General features: G+C 46.1%; 1 protein-coding gene across 10 annotated transcripts in view; it reads right to left on the bottom strand.

Moving 5' to 3' along the window:
• HIPK2 (homeodomain interacting protein kinase 2) overlaps positions 1-24,393 on the bottom strand; it is a 169,310-nt gene that overhangs the window by 102,738 nt on the left and 42,179 nt on the right. For 8 of the 10 annotated variants that reach the window (XM_028489686.2, XM_028489683.2, XM_028489679.2 and 5 more), the window contains one exon: positions 644-1,727. In XM_028489686.2, the coding sequence (XP_028345487.1) occupies positions 644-1,725 (1,082 nt within the window). In that variant the 5' untranslated portion in view covers positions 1,726-1,727. Of the gene's footprint in view, positions 1-643; positions 1,730-19,151; positions 19,206-24,393 lie in introns of all 10 variants that reach the window. The other 2 variants (XM_055084802.1, XM_055084803.1) reach the window with 2 other exon arrangements.

Below are 24,393 nucleotides of genomic sequence, written 5' to 3'. Positions count from 1 at the left end.
TGCCAAAGTTCTCCCGCCACCGGAGGGCGCTGCCTGGTCCCCCGGCTACAGACCCTCCCTCCTCCCTCTCTCCCTCCACATGCTTCTCAGAGCATCGCTTTCATCCCATCACCCACCCTCTGCTGTTCAAATGTTTCGGCACTTGCTCCACGTTTACGGACACGGTCGCGACCCCTTCATCTGGTATCTAAGACCCCAACATCCTGGTCCCAACCTACCCTCGCGATCAGATTTTCCACCACCCACGGATCCTCTTGTTCTGCCCGGCACGCGTCCTCCTGGTCTGCAGTCTTGCGCATTCTCGCCAGAGTGGCTCCGTGATGCGTGTCCCTCTCGCTCCTTCTCCCGTGTCTGGATTCTACCCGTCCGTGACCACCCGACTCCCCGACCGTGCCTTTGCTCTTTGCCCACAGCCCCCAGGAATCCCTCCCAACTCTGAACCTCCACACCAAGACTCTTACTTGGCTCCATTCTTACATGGCTTTTAATCATCACTTCAACGTGCACATGTCCTAATTTCCCGACTAAATCGTGATCACTTGAGGGCAGCAATTTTACCTCCCAGGCAGTGACCAACACTGCACACGCTCTGCGAATGCCGCTGGGCATTCAGCATCTCCCGTCTCGGGGCAAACAGCCTTACCTGTAATACCTGGACTGCAAGTAGGTGGAGCACACAGCCTTGGACACGTGACTGGCTGAACCGAAGTCGATGACCTTGACTCTGTACGGTTGTCTAGATGGATCCACCAGCATGATGTTTTCTGGTTTGAGGTCAGCGTGGATAAGACCTAGGCTTTTTAGTTTCATCAGGGCTGTGGCAACCTGCTGGAGGACCGGGCGTATGTATTTGAGGGGCAAGGGGCTGAACTTGTTCTGCTTCAGAAAGTCATAGAGGTTCTGCTCCAGCATCTCAAAGACCAAGCACGTGTGATTCTTGTGCTGGAAGCACTCGTAGGCGCGGACGAAGTTGTAGTCGTCGGCGCTCTCTGTGCTCAGGCGGGCCAGGATGCTCACTTCGATCTGACCTTGGCGGGCGTACGACGGGTGGTTCTTCAGGATCTTGATGGCCACGATCTCGTTGGTGCCCCGTTTCCAGCACTTGACCACTTGCCCAAACGTCCCTCGGCCCAGGAACTCTAAGACCTCGTAAGTGTTGGTCATGGAGCACAGCACCTCGTGCTGGACCAGCTGATAATCCCCCTCGCTGTTGGAGCCACTGTTTTTGGAAGTGGCAGTCGAGGTGGTGGCAGTGGCTACAGTGGCCCCACTCGCATTATTCTGAATCATGGGTGGATGCTCTTCGATGATCTGCACGCTGCTTGTGTTCTCGATCTCCTCACTCTTCCGCTTGAGTCCGCATTTTTGGTAGGTGTCAAGAAGGCTCACGGTGCTGCGACGCATGAGGTTGTGCGGTCCGCCGAGGACTGGCCCGGTGACGGAAGTGCTACCTGCTGATGTCACGACGATGTGCCCGGTGCTTCCTGGGAAGATGATGGTCTGCTCGTACGGTAGGCTGGGGTTTGGGATGGGCAGGGAGGCGCTGACGGTCGTGGTGGCTGGCTGGGATGGTGGCGCGTTCTTGCTCTGGCCATACACTTTGCTGTGGGAGCCGTACCCGGTCATGTCCCAGTTGGAACTCGGCTCTACTTTCAGTTTCTTCACGCTACAGAAGGCACTTGATTGAAGGGTGTGAGGGGAGAAAACTTGCACATGTGAGGCCATACCTGTGAGAAAGAGAAAGGCCAAAAGAAATATCTTAGTCACCCTCACACGAATGAACGCGACAGAGCCACTTCAGTTCTGACCGGCAGCACGGGTCCTAGAGTATACTGTCTTCTCACTTCGAAACAACGTCGGAAAAGTGAATCTATTCCACCCAGAAGCACCGGCTGGTCACTCAGTCTGTCGGCTCCAGGGGTTCCAGTGTTCCGCCCGCCACCATCAGGAGGGTGGGAGACTTGCAGGGTGGGAATACAGTCAAGGCTCAGAAACACAATTAGAATACCAGAACTTAGTTCGTTATGTAGTTTTTTTAAATAAATATTGTTTGTGATAGAAACAAGTTCTTCCTCAGTTCTCACTGGGTTGCAATCCTATTAAAACTGAAGACTGGGGACTTCCCTGGTGGCACAGTGGTTAAGAATCCGCCTGCCGGTGCAGGGGACACGGGTTCGAGCCCTGGTCCGGGAAGATCCCACATGCCGCGGAGCAACTAAGCCGTGCGCCACAACCACTGAGCCTGTGCTCTAGAGCCCACGAGCTGCTAACTACTGAGCTTGTGTGCTCCAACTACTGAAGCCCGTGCGCCTAGAGCCCATACTCCGCAATAAGAGAAGGTACCACTCGACGCAACTAGAGAAAGCCCGCGTGCAGCAACGAAGACCCAACACGGCCCCCCCCCAAAAATAAACAAACCAACAAACAAAACAAACAAACAAAAACTGAAGACTGTATCAGGTGGTCCAGCTAGCTGTCACATACTTAGTTGTCTCACATGGTCAACTCCTCTCTGTCACAGGCCCGAAGACTGTCAGGCTTACTCATCTGAGGAAACAGCTTCCACAGAGGTCCAATCACAGAGCCACTCGTGATCTGCTAGCTTCTGGATGAACCGTAATTACCCCCTGGCATCTCAGTCACCTTAAATAATTCTGTAGGGTTGAATCGACCAGCAGTTGGTCTGATGTTTTCATTTAGATAGTCTGAATCATTTTATCAGCTTTTTTTTGGAGGGGAGGAGTGGGCAGCACAATAATGGGCTCTGTTCACTCAGCGTTCCTGCTAAATTTATCTATCAATAAATTTATCTAGAAAGTAGTACTATTTCATGTCAAAACCTCACCCACAATTTAGATAACCTCAGAAATCTGTAAGACCATAACTCTGGAATGGCTGTACAATTTATAATTATGGTGATAGTGGAAACAAACAAAAATTCATAAAAATGAATTAAGGAAAAGTAACAAGGTGATGAGGAAGGATAAGTCCTTACAGGTAAAAGCAGAAACACTGCCCATCTTCTAAGCTGCAGCTGAGAGACATTTCCTAGAAAAGCATAAGGAAAGTGGGGTTTCTATCAAGCACCGCCGGTGTTTAGTGATCCCAGTGTTCGTGTCTCTCTGACCCCCTAGCATTACCTAGGGTGGTTATTTAACATTTTCCTTTTCTCCTCGTCACCCATCACCCTAGTCCACCCTCTCTCTCAGCAACAACCCACCTTCCACTTTGTCCAGAAGCCTGAGGCCAGCAGCCTTGCTGTCCACCTTTATTCTCTTCATTTCAAAACACTCCTGAATTTGCATCCATCCTCCATCCTCTCTTCCATCTTTCTGGTCTCAGAGGAAGAGGTGTCTCTCTGTTCCAACACTAAAAGTTCCCCCTATTCTCACGATTCAGCCTCTCTCATTTTCTCTTGAATGCTATGCTCCCTCCGCTGTCTACCCTGATGGCTTTCAATTTCTCCCTGTTAATTGGATCCAAGTCCTTAGTAGGTACTTAATAAGGTTTTGCCAAAATAATCAGTGACAATCTTCCTCTTCTGCCTTCACATCTGCACATGGAAACTCCCAACTTGGAAGGTAAGAGGAGTAACAGCCGTATTCTTCCTTTTTGATACTTTCCTTCTTCTCACCTGTAATCAATGGTTTATGCTCCCTTTTCTTCAAGGCTCACTCCTTAATCCATCTCCCCCTACACATTCACACACTACAGGACTCTGTTCTTAAAGGTAAACGACTTCCTAATTGCCTAATCCAATGGCCTGTTTTCAGCCTCTAATCCGTCTGACCTCTCGGCAACTGACCAATCTGATACTGCTGACCACGACTTCCTTCCTGATGCTCTTATCTGTGCCGTGTGAGTCTGTAACCTCCCTATCCCGCGTCGGACTGCACATCGTGTGCTGGCTGGTTCCTCTTCCTCTTCCTCCTTTAAAATGTGGGCGTCTCCAGTGTTTGGACTCTGTTCTCTCTGGATCGAAGCTGTCACCTCTATGCAGGCGACCCCGACAGGTTCAACACAGGCCAAGTGCTCCCTCGTGCCTTCCAGTGACGTATTTCTGCCTCCTGCTACAAAATCAAGGATGATTTTCCAAAGATGAACTCCTTACCTTTTCCTAAAAATCCAGCCATTTCACCCTCCATGATAATGTCCCCATGGCTGTTCATAAAATATTCTCCTAGTCGCTTGGTACCAAACCTTTGAGGATTCTTCTTTGCCCCCATGGACAAGAAGATTTGGAGTCTCATTTCTCTGTCCTTCAAAATGTCTCTTGTAACCATCTCTTTGTTTCTGTTCTTGCTGCCACATCCATAGTTAAAGCATTTATCACTCTCCAGTAGACAAAAGCAAGCATAGACATCTGGTCTACCTGAGCACTCTTTCTTCCTCTAATTTGCCCATATTCAGCCACCAGATTATCTTCCTAGAACATTTCTAAGCACGTCACGTCTCTGTCCAGAAACTTTCAATGATTCCTTAGTGTCTAGAAGATAAATTTGAGGACTCTTAACACCTTCACATTTTGATTTCAACTGCTTTGTTGGCTTCACCTCCAACTATGAACCTTCCTGAACCCTCAATTTTAATTAAGCTGTTCTACTCACTGTTTCTAGAATGTCTCTTACAGTTCCTACCTCCAAGCTCTTACACAATTCCCCCATCCCACATGCCTTCACCTCTTCTCTCAGCTTATCCAAAGATAAGACAATTCAGATGCCTCCTCTTCCCAGACAACTCCAACCCACACTGATATTCCCAACTCTCCATTCCTAAGGCACTTACCATGTGCACTGCCCATTTGCCCACAAACTGCATTTCTGCCTTGCAGAATCTCTTGTCTTGAATTGAATGACTTATCTTTTGTGCTATATAACTTTTTATACATTTAAGTCATGTTTCCATAACCAGGCTATATTCAGAAGGTGCGAGCTACAGGTTATACTTCTTTTTTACCCCCTAGCATTAAGCCGCGTTTGTTACATATGGGAGGCACTCAGTTGATGGAATAAAGCACTCTAACTGACCAGGCTTCGAGGAGAGCTTAGTTTTCTAGCTATAGAGCAATTACCAGTCACAAGCACCTATGGAACCTGGCCTCACTCTGGAGAATAAAGAAAAACCTGCCGATACTTTTCCACCCAAACTAAGGCAGAGTCCAGGCAGCTCTTGTCCTGGGATCAGCAGTCATGTTCCGTCTATACTTCATCCTGGATGTGCTCTCACTTCCCAGGGGCAACCTCAACCTGTCTAACACCCAACACCTGCTCTGAACCCTACCTTGACCCTGATCCCATAGATCTGACAGAAGCTTCCTTTCTTGTTTGGTTCCTGAACTCCAATATCTACTTGTGTAATATGACTATACTTCTGTAGACAGCCTTCTGCCTGACAAGACTATTTTGGCTTGCTCATTCAGAATTCACACTTTACCTGTTTCTTCCTATGGTACTTTTTGTTCAAGTCAATCTCCCCTTAATTCTACAATAACACAGAAAATAGCTTTTCTGTATTTATCAGAATTAAATAACCACATTGTTCTAGATATTTTATACAATATAGAAATGACCAATCCCTCAGCTTTTAGTAACGTATCCACTGAAGAGGCAAAGCAATAAACATTTCCTTTATTCTTTGGTATCGAGCTTGCCCCTTACTGCTCCATCCTCAGTGCTTTGTGGCAGGAGGACAGGGAGGGGGGCAGCGAGGGGTCAGAGGTGGCAGAAGAAATATGCTGATGTTACATAAAGGAGATGTAGCTCTATTCTCCGTTTTCACTGTTTCAGAAAAATCTTGGTGGAAAGGCCAGGGTGTAGCAGTGGAATTTTACAGAGGGGAAGAGAATGGCTTATGACTTATTTGCCACTGGGATGACAGCCAAGGGTCATAAAATTGTGGATACTGTCACTAGGTACCTCTGGTGACAGATTTGCGGGATCAGAGAGGAGACCTGCATGGCTAGAGACACCCTCCGCCGCACCGCCTGCTGCAGACTCTGGCCTGGCCTGGTGTGGCCACTGCTTCTCCTTTATAAGGTCAGCAGCCACTATTCTAAGAACTAGATTAGCAATTCCCGATACAGCCTTACTTCCCCCTCCAGCTTGGCTGAGATATAACACATATAAAATCGTGGCAGTTTAACGTCTACAACGTGATGATTTGATACGAATATATGGTGCAAAACGCTGATCGTAATAAGGTTAGTTACCACCTCCATCACCTAATTACCTTTTGTGTGTGTGTGTGTGGTGAGACGATTTAAGATCTACTCTCTCAGCAGCTTTCAAGTACACAATACCCCGCGGTTGACTACAGTCACAGGCTGTACGTTACATCCCAGAACTTATTTATCTTAGAGCTGGAAGTTTGCCATTACAGTCTTAGTACCTTTATTCTGTAGCAGAAGCCATTTTGCTCTGCGAAGCAAACTGCTCAAAGAAAATACAGGCAAAGAAAGTCTTCAATAATAACAATAATAGCAATTACTATTATTACTACTACTACTGTTACTTATTTTTAAATCTCTAAACTATCTCATAAGTGATAAACCGTTGCTCATAGTTGCGTAGCTTAGTCTTAAAACAGTCCTACAGGAATAACCAAACTTATCGCCAAACATTTCTCCTTGAGAGTATTTTTCTGGAACAAGTCCTCCTGATTCGTGGAGAACCCAGGGATCCCAGCCCACACCCTTTGCGTTCTATTTATTCAGATCTCCAAGGCTGGGGCCGAGGAAGGCGAGGACCTTTATGTTTTCCACTCTAGGAAGAGCTGTTTCCTCTCATTTCTTTCTGTGTTGACCTTTGTGCTCTTCAAGGCCTGCTGCCCTCCTTATCTGTCAATTTTCTTCTCAGAAAAGGCAGGGGGTTTAATGGGCATTTTCAGTTTGATCCTATGGCACCATTTCAATCACTTTTTAAGTCATCTCTGCCCTTCCTATTGGGTTCTTGGAAGAGAAAGTGAATTTTTCTCCATCTTCCTTGGGAGACTGGGAGGCTATTACCATGTGGGTGTGAGGGCAGGTTTTGAGCCCATGGGGAGTGAGGCACCAGGGAAATCACTGTAAGATAAATCTGCAAAACTCACACCTGCTCCCTAGAGGGGGCCATGAGACCCAGACCGTTCCACAAAAGCCCGAGTAGCCTCCCAAAATAACTCCTGACATGACTGCCGCATTGTCACTCATGTGAAAGCACCATGAGTCACCACAATTTAGAACTAAACTTTCTAAAAGGCACATCGCTGTTACCATCTGTCTCATAAGAAGGTCAAAATTATAAACACTGAATATTAGATATTCATCAGGGCCTTGCATGCTTTTTAATGTTACTGATACAAGTTTATGCAGATGTTATAAAAGTGACCAGTAAAAAGCATTTAAAAACTAATTTATTAAAATTTAAGTCAACTTGTACTACACAACTGTATGTAATATGTCCTTCCTTGCATATGGCAAATGAAATACAGCTCCTATAAAACAGGCACTAAAATACATCCTATAGTTAGCAGAATTAAACTCCATTATTTGTAAGAAGTCATTTCTTATTACCACAAAGATGAAAGACTGCTTCTTTCATGCCCCAAACAAATCCAGGTCCCAGCTACCTAGGGTGCATTTCTGACACTGCTAAAGGCAGTAGTAAAAGCACTGGGCCCTCTTTTAGTCATTTTATTCACAGGCTCATTTTGCATTTTTCAAAAGATATGCACCAAAGTCTGCATTTCAAAATAATATTTTTCAAACATTTGCCTTCTACTCTTTATTAGAGCTGCCATTTACGTCCATAAAATGCTATCACACTTGAATTCAAACCCTATGACTCAGGAGTCCCATGATTCTCCAGATTTTAAAATCTTGAGCACCCAGTAAGCACCAGGCTCTGGGCAGGATGCTTTACGAACAGGGTAAACGGACATCTGACTTTGGGACAATCCGGAATTACCCTTGTTATTCCAAATGAATTAGTAAGAGCGCCCTCTCCACTTTCATTCTTACGAGGGTCCTAGTTTGACTAGGAAGTCAAGTGATGGGTTAAGGCTCCTATAATAAGTGGAAAAACCAGACCTTGATCCCAGAAGTTCAAATCTGGGTAATTCTATGTGCCACTTTGTCTTCATAGTTTAAAGAGAAATTTATTTCTCTAGGGTTAAGAATAATTTTTTCCACCTTAAAAAAAAGGATAGTTAAAAATCTTCATGATCTTCCTGAGCTCTTAAGTCACACGAATTTTTAAAAGGTCATTCGCTAAAGGATTGGCTCATTTAGTTCATTTTTTTCCACGTATTTGCCTAGTTTCTTCATAATTTTATATTTCACAATTAGATGAACTGAAAAGTTGCTTCACATCTGAGTACATTTCCTTTCCATTTCACCACCCCAAAATTATCTACTGGAAGATCAGACTCTGCTGAAACTACAGGGATGAGTGAGGGTTCAACTATGATTAAAATAATAATTAAGCTGAATTCAGTTTCACTGGACTCTATCAAAGCTTGAGAGAAGGAACTATAAGCGAAATAGTGGCACCATTTTTATCAGTATGTAAAGTTTAATTTTGGTGCTGCAGATCACCACTCAGAATCCAGTTATATTATTAAAGAGAACAGAACCATGAACACCTTAGTTTGGGAATTCCCTGGCAGTCCAGTGGTTAGGGCTCCATGCTTCCATTACTGTGGGCATGGGTTCCATCCCTGGCTGGGGAACTAAGATCCTGGCAAGCTGCATAGTATGACCAAAAAAAAGAAAAAGAACACCTTAGTTTAGGAGGTGCCAACTTCCCCACTTCCTATAGTCCTTTGGCCACACGCTTCTACCAAACAGTATTTGATAGAAGCTACAGATCTTTTTTTCGTAATCCAGAACTCAAAGGACAGATTAATTCCCATACCCAGCTGACTGCTATATCTCTCTTACATATCACATTATGCACATAAGGTATAATAACATTACAGAATATTTCAAAAAATATATGAATGTTAGAAATACGCATCTGAATGGACATTAAAAACGCCTAAAAAGGGTTAATCTGTATAATCACTGATTACCATAATTTGATGCCTCAGGGGGTTGAAAAGTAATAGAAAAAATTTCTTCATTCATATATGTAACAACATTCATAAGATTTTAATGACAGTAATCCTGCTTGTCAAGTTTATATATTTCACAAGTAGTACAAAGATAATTTCAGGTTAGCCCATTTCTAAATAATACATTTCCAAAACAGTGTATACTAAATGTCTATGGGGCTTGTATATCATTTTCCATCAAAGTCTGTTTATCTGCTAGTTGTGTAATGTTAAATGTGTAGCATATTCCACCAGAGCACAGTTTAGGATCAACCACAATTCTCTACAGAATTCTTTATCAGTAATGACAATCACAATACTACTGATTCCATTAAGGGCCCTCTATATAAAAAGACTGGAGTTTGGGACAAAAGGAAGCACAAGACATCTAAGACACCGGCACTGCGCTAAAGGAGCTTAAAATCTCATGGGGGTGCCAAGTTCAGTACAAAGTAGAAAGGACAACTGGCAATTCTGGGCAACATAAGCAACTTGCCAAAGTAAATGCAACAGGAGTTCAGAGGCAGGAATCACTATGGGCTGTGGTTAGGCAAGGGTTTACAGGGGAGGTAAGACTTGAGCTGCGACTAGAAAGATATTATATCTTTCAAAGGGCATAAGGACAGTGTTCCAGCTCCTGCTAACTGGGTGTTGGGGGCTTGCAGCCAGCACTGTGGTCTCTGCCCTCAGGAAGCTGAAGCTTTGCTTGGAGACAACAACTTAGGAGCATTTAATACATTAACAAATGCTCACCCCCAACGTAACTACCAGTCTACACTGTGTGCACCAACAGCCTACTTACCCAGAATTGTCCTCCTCTGATAATTTCACTCTTCTAGAAGTAATTTTTAAATACTGAAAAGGCTGGTGTGAAGCCCTACCACTAAAGTCACTCACTTTATACTGACTGTCATCTAACACTCGATTAACAAGTCGTAGACGGACTGTCATTACTGGGTTTGCTCTCTGTGTCAGACTCCAGGTGCACACACCTCACAACCGTAAGGTCAGGTGCATTTCCCATTTTACAGATGGGTAAGTGGAGTGCAGGGAGATGACAGTTTGTCCAAGCTCACTTTGCTACTACCAGCAGGGCTGGGATTTGAACTAAGGTCTGCCTGACTACCAGACCTGTGCTGTTAACCCTTCATGCTTTAGGGTCTCGGAGTTAAAGCACCAAATAAGGAGACAGGTACCAAAACAGCCAAGGCAAAATGAAAGCTGGTGTGTGAGAGGAGACTGATCTAAAGTATGGGGCACACCAACTGCATGCCACCTGGTAAACAATGGACCCCACGACAGCACTCCCAAGTCACCTGCATTTCTCCATCCTCTGGTTATGATGACATCTGGGAATACAACCACTCAAAACTGTGCTAATAAAATAAATTTACCTCCTGAAAGAGGTAAACTTCATTCCTCTGATGTACAGTGGCACAGTGGACAGAGCACCGGTCTTGGGTGAGCTGACCTGGGCTGTCCTAGCAGTCCAGGGGGGGAGGTAATGAGGACCTGGACGAAGGAACTGCCTGAGAAAACAGAAAGGAAGGAGCAGAAACATAAGACTGTGCAGAGAAGAGAGGCAAGACGCACTGACAGATGGGATGCAAGGGCAAAGGCGAGGGAGCAATGGAATACGTCTGGGGGCCTGAAAGGAGCGGGGTTTCACAGACGGTGACATGGAAGATGGGAGGTGCTCTTAAAGTGTTGTTTCTCTTGGGGGATGGGATAATGGAATGGGTTTTGAACAAGATGAATTACAAGCACTGACAAGAGATCCAAGTTGAAACCTTCACTGTTCAGCTATTCATACTGAAACTCTGAGGCAGGGAAGTGCTTAATTTACCAAAGTTACAGTGTCAGGAGCCGCTGGTCATTGACAATCAAGCATCTAGTTCCCATCTGCTGAGTTGAATCCTGAATGAAGATAAACCATTTTGAAAAGACAATGGAAATTAATAAGATGGGCTAAGCTTGCACAGGATGAATCGGAGCGGGGAGAGGGCAAGGTGACCCTGAACCAGTCCATGCATAAGACCAAGGACAAAGGGGTGGAGTCAAAAATATGGCTAAACAAAGATCAGTAGGACAGAGTGACAAAAATATGGAAAGGGAAAAAGACTGAAATTAAAGGATGACATCCCAAAGAGACTGGGAAAGGAACGGTGTTGCTGAAGATGAGAGCCAAGTGAGCTGGAAGAGCTCGATTTTTAAAAAATTAATTAATTTATTTATTAACTTATTAACATTTATTTTTGGCTGCGTTGGGTCTTCGTTACTGCACGCGGGCTTTCTCTAGTTGCGGCGAGCGGGAGCTACTCTTCGGTGCGCTGCGCGCGGGCTTCTCACTGCAGTGGCTTCTCTTGTTGCGGAGCACAGGCTCTAGGCGCATGGGCTTCAGTAGTTGTGGTACGTGGGCTCAGTAGTTGTGGCGCACGGGCTTAGCTGCTCTGCACCATGTGGGATCTTCCTGGACCAGGGCTCGAACCCGTGTCCCCTGCACTGGCAGGCGGATTCTTAACCACTGCGCCACCAGGGAAGTCCCAAGGAAGAGCTCGAGTTTGGAGAGATTTCATTGAAGGCATTAGTAACAACAGAGAGGAGACGACGTTCTGCATGTACCAACAGAAAAACCAGGATGTGAGAATGGGCGAGGGGTCGTTGACCTGAGGGCTGTCAACAACACCTAGATGAAAATGGAATCCATGTGGGTAAAGCTGTTTCCCAGGAGAAATGGTGTAGAAAGTAGAGCAGATGGCAAACAAAGTAATCCTTGGGGGCACAGATGTTGTCAAACAGTATGAGGAGGACGGTATGAGTCACAGTGAAGAAGTATAAAATGATGAAAAAAGAAAAACAAGTAAGGGATTGATCCAGGAGAATGAAAACAGAGAAAGCGCTACTGGGCCTGGCTAGGCATAAGCCACCAGCCCTCTTTTCCCACAGGGTCAGGAGGAGAGAAAGAAGGGGCACTCCCCTGGGAAGAGAACGAAGTGTACCATGCTATGCCCCTTGCTTTCCCAAGAAATATGATTCTCTTAAGGACTTTCAAAATCTTTTACGTCATCTTCCTTGAATCTGCGAATTCTACCATAAGCTGTGTTTCTCCAGTTGAGAAACATCCTTTTCCTACCATTTGCAAATTCTCCACATACCTACCTACTGGCTCATTATTTGTCCACATCAGCCCTTATCCATGTTCAGACTTACTTTCTCTTCCTGAAAGTTGCTAACTTCATCTATAACAGAGTCAAGCCTCTCTCAAATTCCCCTTCCTGCGACTCTGCCTCATTGCCTGGGACTAAGTCATAAATCACTATGGATGTGCCAGCCTTTCACTGCAGTGGGTAAGTAAATGTAGCCTATAAATTGATTATCTAGAGGCCATGTTGCCAAGTGTTCATAAGCAATCTGAAAATTACCAATCCAAGATAATTCTGGTGAAAAAAAAGAATGATACCGATAAAACAAACATGCTTTTCAGTTTCTTTCTCCAGGAAACTGGAGAATCAATGAAAGGAAAACAAGGGTATTAAAAAAAAACCTCAAAAACTCTGTTTTCAAGCAATAATTGCATTAATTCCCTCGGTGCATGTCTCTAGGTCCACGTTTCCCCTTTTTAAGGACACCAATCATATAGGATTAGGGCCCACCCTAATAATCTGTAACGTGACTACCTCTGTGAAGACCCTTCCTCAAATAAGGTCACATTCTGAGGTAATGGAGTTAAGAGTTAAACATGCGTTTTTACAGGCAAGGCGGTTAGGGAGACAATTCATCCCTTGACAGAAGGTTTAAGGAAACCAAATGCATTTTACTAACGCAAAACTGTCTCAGGATATATTGTCATATTTTAAAAGAACTCTCTGTTTTTCCCTCCTTGGAGATAAGACATTCCATGTTGTAACTTCCCTATATCTTGCCCTCAGTGGACCCAGGAGGGGATTTCAATTAGTCAAATATTATACAAGCAAAAGCAAAGTGATTATTTCAAATTAAATTCTGCATAAGTTTATGTTACTTATGCAGTGCTTCTGGAAAAGGCCATGCAGGAATGTCTCTGCAATGTATATCGAGGAATAATTGTAGTCATTCTGGTATAAAAGAGAATTGAAAGTCACATATTAATAACAGCAAAATGGGAAAGTAAACTAAGTTTCTAGCTCAGATTCTGAGTGCTCCAAACATTTCTGAAGGAGACATGAGTACATTCAAGAGGCAAATCAGTTGAGGGCTGGGTGAGGATGAGGAACTTTCCTTCTTCAGGGCCACTCTCGCCTTAATAGAGCCTCGGATCGGTCTTTTCTCAGACACACTCTACTTCCCTTCTGCTACCCATGTTGTCCTTTTAGTCCAAAGGTGGTAGAGGCTTACATTTTTCAACTCTGCATCTTCTTTCCAACTGAGGATCTCAAGAAGATAACATATAAACACATCTGGTGGGATGAAAAAGGTAGCACACCCACAAACTGTAAAAACAAAATCAGCTATACTTCTGGGTTTAACCCAGAATTTCATTTAAATACACATTTTTCAAAGATCGAGCAGGCTGCTCACATTGGCCCTGAAATGTTCTAAATGAGGCAGTTAAAGTCTCAGCAGCATTAATTTTCAGGTGTTTGAGTCACAACAAATCTTTACAAAAGCACTGTGTCCCTGGATCTTTCAGCCACTTCCTATCACTGGCAGACCAATCCCCGTCCATTCGATATTGTTTCCAAAGCACACTGAATACCTCAAGAAAGCGATGAGCTGGAGCGGGGGCAGGTGCTGAGGGGTTAGCTACGTGCCTGGCAATGCTAGCGTAAGCCTCAGATTGCATTTTTCTACCCTTCAGAAATGGGTTAGAAGGTCCAAATCAAGACTAAAAATCTGGTAGGCTTGTTTTCTCTTCCAGGCAAAAAAGAAGTAGTTATTCTTAAATTCCTCTTACCAAACTGTGTGTTTTATTTAACCTTACCCGTCCTGTGCCCAGCCCACAACTAACTTGTCTTGCGAATTTAATTAGCTTCTCCTTCAGCAATGTCTGGCGCACCCAGAATCGGAACTGAAAACCTACTTTACTCTTTTCCATTTTGGTGTTCTCATTACTGAGCCACTGTCAACTTTCTTTTACACCAACGAATTATGTAAACCTATTATTCTGTTACTCTGGGTAAATTCTATTAAGAAGTGACCCCTCAACAGGTATGTTGGAGTCCTAACCCCTAGTACCTGTGAATGTGACCTTATTTGGAAATAGAATCTTTGCAGGTGTCATCAAGTTAAGATGAGGCCGTAGTGTGAGTTCTAACCCAATATGACTGGTGTCCTTAAAAGAAAAGGAGAAAGGACACAGACACACAGAGAGAATGCCTCATCAGGACAGAGGCAGAGCCTGGAGTGATGTAGCTGCAAAAGCCAAGGAACGCTGACGATGGCTGGGGGTCACCAGAAGCTAGGAAGAGGCGAGGAAGGGTTCTGCCTTGAGTCTCAGCCGGAGCACGGCCCTGCTGACACTTTGGTTCAGACTTAGAGGCTCCAGAACTGAGAGAATAAATATCTGTTGTTTTAGGTCACCCGGTTTGTGGTACTTTATTATAGTAGCCCTAGGAAACTATACTCTCTGTGATGTAACTCAGGATACATTTCATTGAAAAAACATGTCTGTACTCAAGCTACGATAAAGTATTTATAACAATTGCAGAGTCGCGCTGGCCGAACAGCAGTCTGCCCTGACAGCCCGTCTTCGCAGCCTCTCGCTTGAAAGACAGGAGAAGCATCCTCAGCCTTACACGCCCCCATCTGAGTTCCGAGTCCTGGAAGGGGGTTGCTAAACACCTCTTCTCTTTATGCAAGTATATTTGTTCTTCGTGATCAACATGTGACTTCTCTGGAAGGCACAGAAAAGTTCAGTCTGTTCTCACCGGCTACGGCAACAGTTAAGGAGTCCTGGCCAGCACTTCCTTGGACCTGCCCTCTCTAAACCTCAGCTTCTTGCTGTTGTACAGACAAACCAGGACGAGAGACCACCATCTGCGTCCTGCTCTCAGTGCAACACCTGTCGCTGCCTCTTGTACTCATGTTTATGTATTTCTTTGAACGTTTCTCTCGTGGGCTGCTACCTACCTGCAAAGAAAACTTTGTGAAGATGTCATACAGACCCAGGGATGCCCGTGAGGCCAGGTGCACAGAGCTCCTTTTCCTGGGTTCTCTTCAGAGACAGTATTCTTTCATCCCTCCTCTTAAAAGCACAGTAATATAATCCTTCCTACTTGATTTAAATGGTGACTGCTGTTTACAACAGTAACTCTACGTTACAGCTCCTTTGCTCCTCGGAGAATTTTTTCATTACTCTCAGTTGCCTTTTACTGACGTCTGATGAAACTCAACTAGCGATCAATTTGGGAAAAGGTAGAGGAAGCGCCGCCCGATGGTGTAAAGGGAGGAAGCGGGGGGCGGAAAGACATAAAGAAAAGCCGGAGGGATGGGGGAAAAGCAGGCTGGGATGCTGGGAGGGAGTAAGGTTGGGGAGGAGGAAAAGGAAAAAGAAATACAAGATGGGAAGAAAGGGAGGACATAGAATGCAAGTGAAATGGTATTGTGAGCACATGCAGAATAATAAAGGAACACTGCGATGTGTTTTGTAAACTATGAAGCACAAGAAAAATGCTACAGGGCATTATTCACAACATTTAGGCACGTATTTGTGTGTGGATGTTGCAGATATAAAACCCAGCTGGCACAGGGATCCCTGGGCAGGACAACCAATAGCCCATTCTAAGCCGCGCAAATTAAAGCGGGCTCTTTGGGCCGCTGCGAGGACATTTTTATGCTGTGAGTCACTGTCATCAAACCGGTCCTGGTGTTGCTGTGACCCAGCAACCCCACAGTGCTGGCCACTGGCACACGGCCTGAGGGGAGGTGCCCACTCTGGTGATACCGGGTCTTGCTTGCTTCCCTCCCCCGGAGCACAGCGAAGGCGTCAGAAAGCTCTCACGTGTCCTGCTCTGGGGCACAGAGGATGGCAGCTGGTGACAGAGCTGGTCCCAACTTAACAGTGGTTTGTGTTCCAAGGGCTCAATTCAGATCGTTTCTGAGTTCCCAGCCACTGTGTCAGAGGTGGGCTCTGCCCCTTGCCGGCAGCGAGTCTCAGCAAGTGATGCAGCCTCGGCACCCCAGGTTCCTCCTCTCTGAGATGGAGACAGTATCTCATAGGGTCCTGGTGTGAAGGGAACGAGTCAGCGTGTATCATGCACTTAGAGCAGTGCCTGGTCCAGAGTGAGCTCTACGTAAGTGTCCGGTGACAGAGGAGGAGGGGGAGGTCAGCTGGCTCGCCGAGGCCCATCTAACAAGCAGCACAGCCAACACGCCGGCTGCTTGAGATGAACCAAGTTCACAGGGTACCAGGGGTCCCCTCAGCACCACGCCTGGCCGGACGAGGGCCTCGGTACCCTATTTCTGAATGACTGGACGAGGAAAGACAGGAAAGACAATGAAATGGGACAAGAGCTCATTTGTCACTTATCTCAAACGCTGCTCCTGGAGGGAAGGCAGGTTTGGACAGGAGGAGGCAACTTCCAACGATTCTGAAGAGGACACCGGGGAAACTTGGAGGGATTCAGAAGATTCAGATACAGACTCTATATTTTACCTATTTTACCTTAAAAACATATGTCCTTCTTTTCTGTGTAACATTTTCATCAAAAGCACTACTCCCGCACACTACTATATACAAAATGGATAAACAAGGACCTACTGTATAGCACAGGGAACTATATTCAATATCTTGTAATAACCTACAATGGAAAAGAATCTGAAAAATACATATACATATTTATGTATAACTGAATCACTCTGCTGTACACCTGAAACGCTGTAAACCAACTATACTTCAATTTTAAAAAACTAAAAAAAAAAAAAAAAGCACTGCTCCTGGTCATAAACAGGACCCAGTTTCTGTGCACAGTGTACTCATTGCACATTTGTATCTACTGTATAAACTATGACCTAAGCATTTCTGATTGACAATCAGTAAAAAAAAAAAGAAGACTCCTAATACATGTGATAATTACTTTTAATAAATTATATATGTTCTACTTTACTCTTATGTTTATTAAAAACATAAAAATAGAGAATTTAAAAGGATGAGATAAAATATACATATTCTAATATTTTCTTCTACATCCCAATAAATTGTTCTGAGCCCTGCATTTTGAAAATCCCTGTTATATAACTCGAGTAGCTAAAGCCAAGTAACTTGGAATTAGTCTTGGCCATATGGTTAAACTTGGCCAATAAAAAGGGAGTGACAAGTGTCGTTTCCGGGCAGAAGCTTTTTACAAGCCAGCGTGCAATTTGCCTGTTCGGTCCCACTTCTCCTTGCGAACGTAACCAGTTGATGATCCCGGGGTGGGTGGAAGGGTTGAATGAGGGTTAGAAGCAGTGGAGACCCCAGCTGACTCCAGGGGGACAGGCAGCAAGATGGTGGAGCAAACCTTTGTTACTTTAAGTCCCTGAGATGTGGGGGGGTATTTGCTGCCGCAGTATAACTTAGCCCACCCTAACTAGCCCTGTAACCTTCCCTAATGCTCCGGTCCCTAATGGGCCTGAATTAACGAGGTTGATTGTAATTACCTTTAGACTCTTGGCATCCTCGCCCACCAAAATCAGAGCACACATTTTGAGAGACAACTTAAAAAATTCTAAACAGTTCAGTCCCTAGCTTCCATATTTTAGCATCACTTCTGGGCTTTGTGAAAATGCTTCCTGAGATCAGTGGGTCAAAAGATGGAACAGCTCTGACCCTCACAGCTATTAGTGACTTCAGGTGTACATGCATTAATCCCCACCCAATAACTTTCCTGAACAAGTGGAAGGTATAGGATCACCCATCACAAATGCTTCTCGTTTGGTTTGGAAACTCTGAGGCAAATGGCTTTGCAGTGACAAAAATGGGAAGCTGCTCTCCAAACCCAAATAGGAGTTTGGCACTACAGAATTTAGGCTTACGTGCCCTCGTGGGAGAACGAGCTGATGCCCTGTGCTGCTGTGTTCTCTGGGAAAAATGGACTTTTCACACCCGCCCCCCAGTTGCATGATGCAATGGTTATGTTCTTGGTAAAGAATAGTCAAGTTCTGACGTCATAATAACCATGAGTATTACTCATGGGAAGCTCACAAGCCTGGCAAGGCACAGTCTGTACCCTCTTTATCACTGAAGTCAGCAATGGGTTTAAAAATAGCATTTCTCACACACCCAGGGTACCACTGATTCATTAATGGCAGAACAAACACTATTCTGGACTCCTTACTTATATGGGATTTTGGACTGAGATGCCTAGAATTGAGGCACAGCATCTGTCATTCCCCTAGTAGGGGTGTTACGCTGTACGGTCTTATAAATAGAGATCTGCAGATCCTAAAAGAAGGAATTCTCAAAAATTACAAACCAGGATTTAAGATGCCATCTTATTTGTGACTCAAAAATGATGAACCTCAAATATAAATAACCAGAATATATATAAATTTGGGAACTATAATGTGCCAAACATACCAAAATAAAGAGGGCTGATGTTACAACGATAAGTGATAGCTGTCTCAGCGAAGTCTATAAAAAAAGAGTCTGAGATTTTCCATTGTTTAGCGGGGAAAGAAGGTATATGAACCTAGATGCCGGATACAGGTTCTTTAGAGAGAAATATCCCTGAAGCAGAGAATGTTTTCATAATTTATAGGTATCCATAAAAGCACATAATGCATCCTGCTCAAATTCTGTGCTTAGTAAAGCAATCTCTGATTTCTAACAGGGACCCCAGGAAGCACCTTCTGACTAAGGAGGAAATGCCCTTGTATATGCATGTCTAGGTTTATCTTTCTTTAAATAATTCAGATTAATCATCTTCCGTAACAGCGGTCCCAACCTTTTTGGCACCAGGGTCTGGTTTCGTGGAAGACAATTCTTCCACGGATGCGGGGGGGGGCGGGGGAGGAAGGAGGGGCAGGAGATCGTTTCGGGATGATTAAGCACCTTACATTTATTGTGCACTTTACTTTTATTATTATTACATTGTAACATATAATGAAATAATTATGCAACTCACCATAACGCTGACAGGAGGCGGAGCTCAGGCGGTAATGTGAGTGATGGGGAGCGCCTGTAAATACAGATGAAGCTTCGCTCACCCGCTGCTCACCTCCTGCTGTGCGGCCCAGTTCCTAACAGATCACAGACCGGTAGCGGTCCGTGGCCCAGGGGTTGGGGATCCCTGTTCTATAACATCGGTTAGTAGGAATCAGTCCTTCTGAACGTCATAATCCTTGACGAATTTATGAAGTCACATTTCCAAATCTGCCAAGCTGAGGATTCTAAAGACCGTGGTGGTCACCCAGAAATATCGGCTGAGTGCCTGCTATGTCCAAGCACCACCCCAAGTGCTGTAGGAAGGCTACAGGCATCGTGAAAAACAGTACTACTGCTTTTCAAGAGACCAACAAGATGAGATGGGTGACATGGGAAAGGATAACTGACCATATAAGGCAGGCGTAACGGTTACCAACTGACTGCGGGGTCAGAGGGAGAGTGGGGCACAGGAGAGCACCCCAAGAGGAAGAAGGGGGCAAATGAAGCACAGAGGCCCGGGGACACACAGCAGGCTTAGGGAATAAGATGAGACCTGTTTTTTTTTTTTAATTAATTAATTTTTATTTATTTTACTTATTTTTTTCTTTATTTTTGGCTGCGTTGGGTCTTCGTTGCTGCGCGCGGGCTTTCTCTAGTTGCAGCGAGCGGGGGCTACCCTTCATTGTGGTGCGAGGGCTTCTCATCGCAGTGTCTTGTTGCGGAGCATAGGCTCTAGGTGCATGGGCTTCAGTAGTTGTGGCACGTGGGCTCAGCAGTTGTGGCATGTAGGCTCAGTAGTTGTGGCTCACGGGCTCTAGAGCGCAGGCTCAGTAGTTGTGGCGCACGGGCTTAGTTGCTCCGCGGCATGTGGGATTTTCCCGGACCAGGGCTCGAACCCGTGTTCCCTGCACTGGCAGGCGGATTCTTAACTACTGTATCACCTGGGAAGCCCGAGACCTGGTTTTATATAAGTTTTATAAGCCATGTACTCCCCACAGGACCTGGGGTAGTTTGCAGGTACAATATAAAAATAAGATAACTTAAGATAAAGCAGGACGGAAGCTGTTTAAAGGGAACACAAGGAAACAGAAAGGGTCCGACTGCAGTGAGGGTTCCTGCAGAGAGAGTGCAAATGAACTTGGAAAGACTGGAGTCAGATGCAGAGGGCCTTCGGCACCAGGCTTCGCCTGTATCCGGGAGGTGGTGAGGAGTCGCAGGGGTGGGGGCGGGGGGAGGATAGGATTAGCAGGGCTTCTGGATGGAAAATGGACTCGTGGCAGAAGCCTAGAGGTAACCTGCTCACCTTGGAGGTGCATCTGGGAGAGAAGATCCTGGAGGAAACGTGGCATCAGTGGGAACTAGAGCAAGGTCACAGACAGGAGACGAAGGGGCAACTAAAGACCTTGGCAACTAAAGGGGAAGACAGGGCAGGAGAGGAGTCTGGGATATCGTGTAGGTCACGGTGACAGATCAGGAGAAGGCTGGTCCCTGTCTTGGCGTGGCAGAGGAAGGCATGGCGTGGTGTGCACGGCCAGGCCGGCTGGGCGGTGGGCCCTGGGAACAAAGGGGCTCGCGGGGCACGGCGACTCTGCTGCCAGAAAGAGCTCACGACACACCAGGGACCGGGTGGCTGCAGTGCTCCCCCGGGGAACCCAGACAGCAGAATGCAAGGGGCACTCGCTGGCAAAGACTGCCCCCCTAACCCCCAGCCTGCCCCGTTCTCCGTGCATGTATCTCGCAAGCCAGAGGTGACCTGAAACTAACCAGCGCTTCGGCTGGGCGGGCCTACGCGTTACTGACTTGTGACGCTGGCCTCAGCTGAAGCTGGGAACACTCTCAGAGAACACAGAATCGTAGTCCTTAGGATTGGGCACCTACGGCCCTGAGGGAGAACACACGGAAACCCTTATAGAAGCCCATGGATCGATCAGAACAACTCGGCCAGTTAGGGCACCTCATATTACACAGAAGATGTGAGTGGAGAACATCCGAATGTGTGTTCTCCTGCTGATGGCCAGAGGCACCGGAAGTGCTCTGGCTCCTTCACCAGCATCAAATGCGCCCTGTTTACTCCTCCAAAGGCGCTGAGGGGACCCGGTGCTGCAAGCTCGTTCTAAGGCAGCTCTCAAAAGGCGGCGAAGGGCAGAAACTGCACTGCTCACGCTGCACCTCACGGCCCTCAGCTGACGCCGTGTGGTCTTGGCCCTGCCACTCAAGCCCTTTGCATTCTTTTTTAGTTAAGCAGAAAATGAAGCTTTCAGCTCCATTTCCACTCTCTCTGCATGAATCCATTTCTTCTTTCTTTCTTGGCTCAAGCTATATGGCTCATATAAGATTCCCACCGAGTTCTTCAGTGACTCTTACTTTGCTAAATATTTTTCTAAGAAATGCTGAATCAAAACAAAAGGTGGGAGAAGGTATGAGAATACATTCTAAGGGGCAAATGGAAATATAAGAAAGGTAAACGAATAAGCCTGTGGATTTCTTGTTTCTCAGCTTTTACTCCCCTCCATATGTTAAGAGTCATGGGGGTAGCGCCCTATGGAAGTGAAGTCAGCAGCCCAGGAATCTGTTTTCCATACTCACCCCTGCAGTAAAATTCCAGGAAGTCACCAGGAATTCCTTGGAGGAAAAGCTCTAACACCAGTTAGCTCAGAACTAGAAACCACTCTGCAATTTCTTTGTCTTCCCTGCATTTCGTCCAAAGTATGGTTGAATATCACCACAGTCCATTTTCCCCTGGACTGAAGGACAGCGAGCTGACGATGGGGCCAGGGTTGGTAGCCCCTGGGAATGTGGGCTGGGCAGCCCGGGCTGTGCCCATCTGGCCTCCACTCCATGAGGAGTCCAGGCAGGAAGGGGCCGCGCCCCATTGGTCCTGGGCCCCGCAAAGCGATTCAGAGCCATGGGATCACCACTCAGCCACAACACAGAAAATGAAGGGAAACAAGACGAGCCTTTCTTTGGTTGCAGGCTAAAATCTGGGAAAAGTTATCAGAACAAAGCAAAAGACCGTGGTTGCCGGGGAGGCCGCTTTCCTTCTTCTCACAGGAAATCTTTCCTGCTGCTTTAAGAGCAGAGCCGCACCTGCTCAGACACCCCATGTCAGTGCCGAAGCGGGGGGTGAGGTGGGGAGCTGCACCTTGAGTTATTCAGCCAGTGACGAAGACACCAAGTCACTCTTGAGCTACGGGAATGCAAGCCGGCCCCAGCACATGACTTAGAGAAAGGGTTCAAGTTTGCGAAAAGAAGGGCCACAGCGAAGGAACGCCCGACACAAAGCTTAGCCATCTATACATAGTCCACATGCTTCCCCTGAGCACAAGCCAAGCTGATGTGGGCCACAAACGAGACTGAAGACCTCATTCCGAAAGGAATGAGAACATCACTGGGTCACCTGACAAAACTGGAGTACGAACCGCGGGTTACGTGGGAGTTCTGAATCAGGGCTAAGTCTTCCTGAGTCGGGAACCGCATGGCGCCCTGTTCTCAGGACACAGAACACACGCGGGGAGGGCGGGGGAGCCAGTGCTGTCCACTCAAACTCCGTGTGATGCTGGAAATGCCTGGTAACTCCTTCTGTCCCACACAGAAGCCACTAACCACAGGTGGCTACTGAACACTTGAAAGTGTGGCTGGTATGACCGAGGAACTGACTTTTACATTTTATTTACTTTTAATTTAAATGGTCCTTTGTGGCTAATGGCTACCGTATTGGATGGTGCAGAAATCAGGGGCCATGACATTTATAACTTACGCTCAAATCACTCAGAAAAAGCAGCATTTATGTATATCTAGATATGTACGTACACACACACGTGAGACAACAGAGTAGAAGTGAGAGGGAGGGAGCACGCGAGGGAATGCAGATGATAAAGCAAATGGTGCAAAATGATAACCGGTGAACCTGGGTGAAGGTACGGGGCTATTCTTTGTATTATTTTTATTTTTGCAAATTTTCAGTAAGTTTACAGTGATTTCCAAATAAAATGTTTTTTCAATATATGAGGGTGAACATTTATTCATTAATCACTGAAATCTAACAGGGTCCAACTGGAACTTATTTTCAGGTAGGGGGCTGGCACCAGGAAGTTCAGGGCATCCCAAAATTCTGAACAGATGTCGTGGATCCCAGACAACACTCGATGTGTCCTCGCGGCATGGCTCCTCCACACCCACCACCTGGTGCTTCTCCCCAGCGGCAGGATCAGGGCTTCTCCTCTCTTTGCACTGGGTTCCTAGCCTGTTCGTCTATGTCCACAGAAGACTTGACTGCGGTGGCAAGTTCAGAGCAGTGTTTTGAATAACAGCTTTAGTGACCTATAATTCACATACCGTAAAGTCATCCTTTTAAAACGTACAGTTCAGTGGTTCGGAGTATATTCAGAGTTGGGCGATCATCATCACTATCTAATCCCCAAACGGTTTCGCCCCCTCAACAGAAATGCTACATCCATCAGCAGTCCCTCCTGTTCCCTCTCCCCCAGTCCCCGGTAACAGCCAATCTACTTTCTGTCTCCGTGGATTTACCTGTCTTGCACAATTCATATAAATAATATCATACAACATGTGGCCTTTTGTGTCTGGTTTCTTTCTCTTAACCTAATTTTTAAAAGTTCGTCCACGCTGTAGCTCACGTATCAGCATTTCATTCCTTTTTCCTGCCAAATGTTCCACTGAACGGATAGAGCACATTCGTTTATCCATTCATCAGCTGGTGGACATCGGGCTTGTCTCCAGTTTCTGGCTATATTTATGAACAACGCTGCTGAGAACTCATGTGCAAGAGTCTGTGTGGAAAAACACCCACAATCCTCTTGGGTGTAGACCTAGGAGTGGAACTGCCGGGTCGTGTGGTAACTCCAGGTGTAACCTTTTGCGGAACTGCCACACTGTTTCCCCAAGTGGACTCCGAAGTCCCCGAGAGTCACGGCAGACGGCAGTCCCGGTTAAAGCCCGCGGAAGGCAATTCCACAGACACGGCTGCCCTCTGCCATCCTGTGAAACAGCACAGTCTCCATTCAAAGCGGGAGTCCGGGTTTGTTTGATTCGGGGTAAATAAATTAGAGAAGCTGTGACTCGCTCGGTGCCAGCAGCACGCTTAGCCTCGTACTGTCCAGGGGCCGAGCCAGCACCTGGCATGGGAGGCGAGGCTGGCACGCCTCGCGCTGGTGCCAGATGAAGAGGCTCTCTGTGCACAGAGCAGCTGCAGCAGGGCGCAA

Source organism: Physeter macrocephalus, chromosome 5 (genome assembly GCF_002837175.3).
Source record: "Physeter macrocephalus isolate SW-GA chromosome 5, ASM283717v5, whole genome shotgun sequence".
NCBI lineage: Eukaryota > Metazoa > Chordata > Mammalia > Artiodactyla > Physeteridae > Physeter > Physeter macrocephalus.
This window is presented reverse-complemented; position numbering and strand designations above follow the sequence as displayed.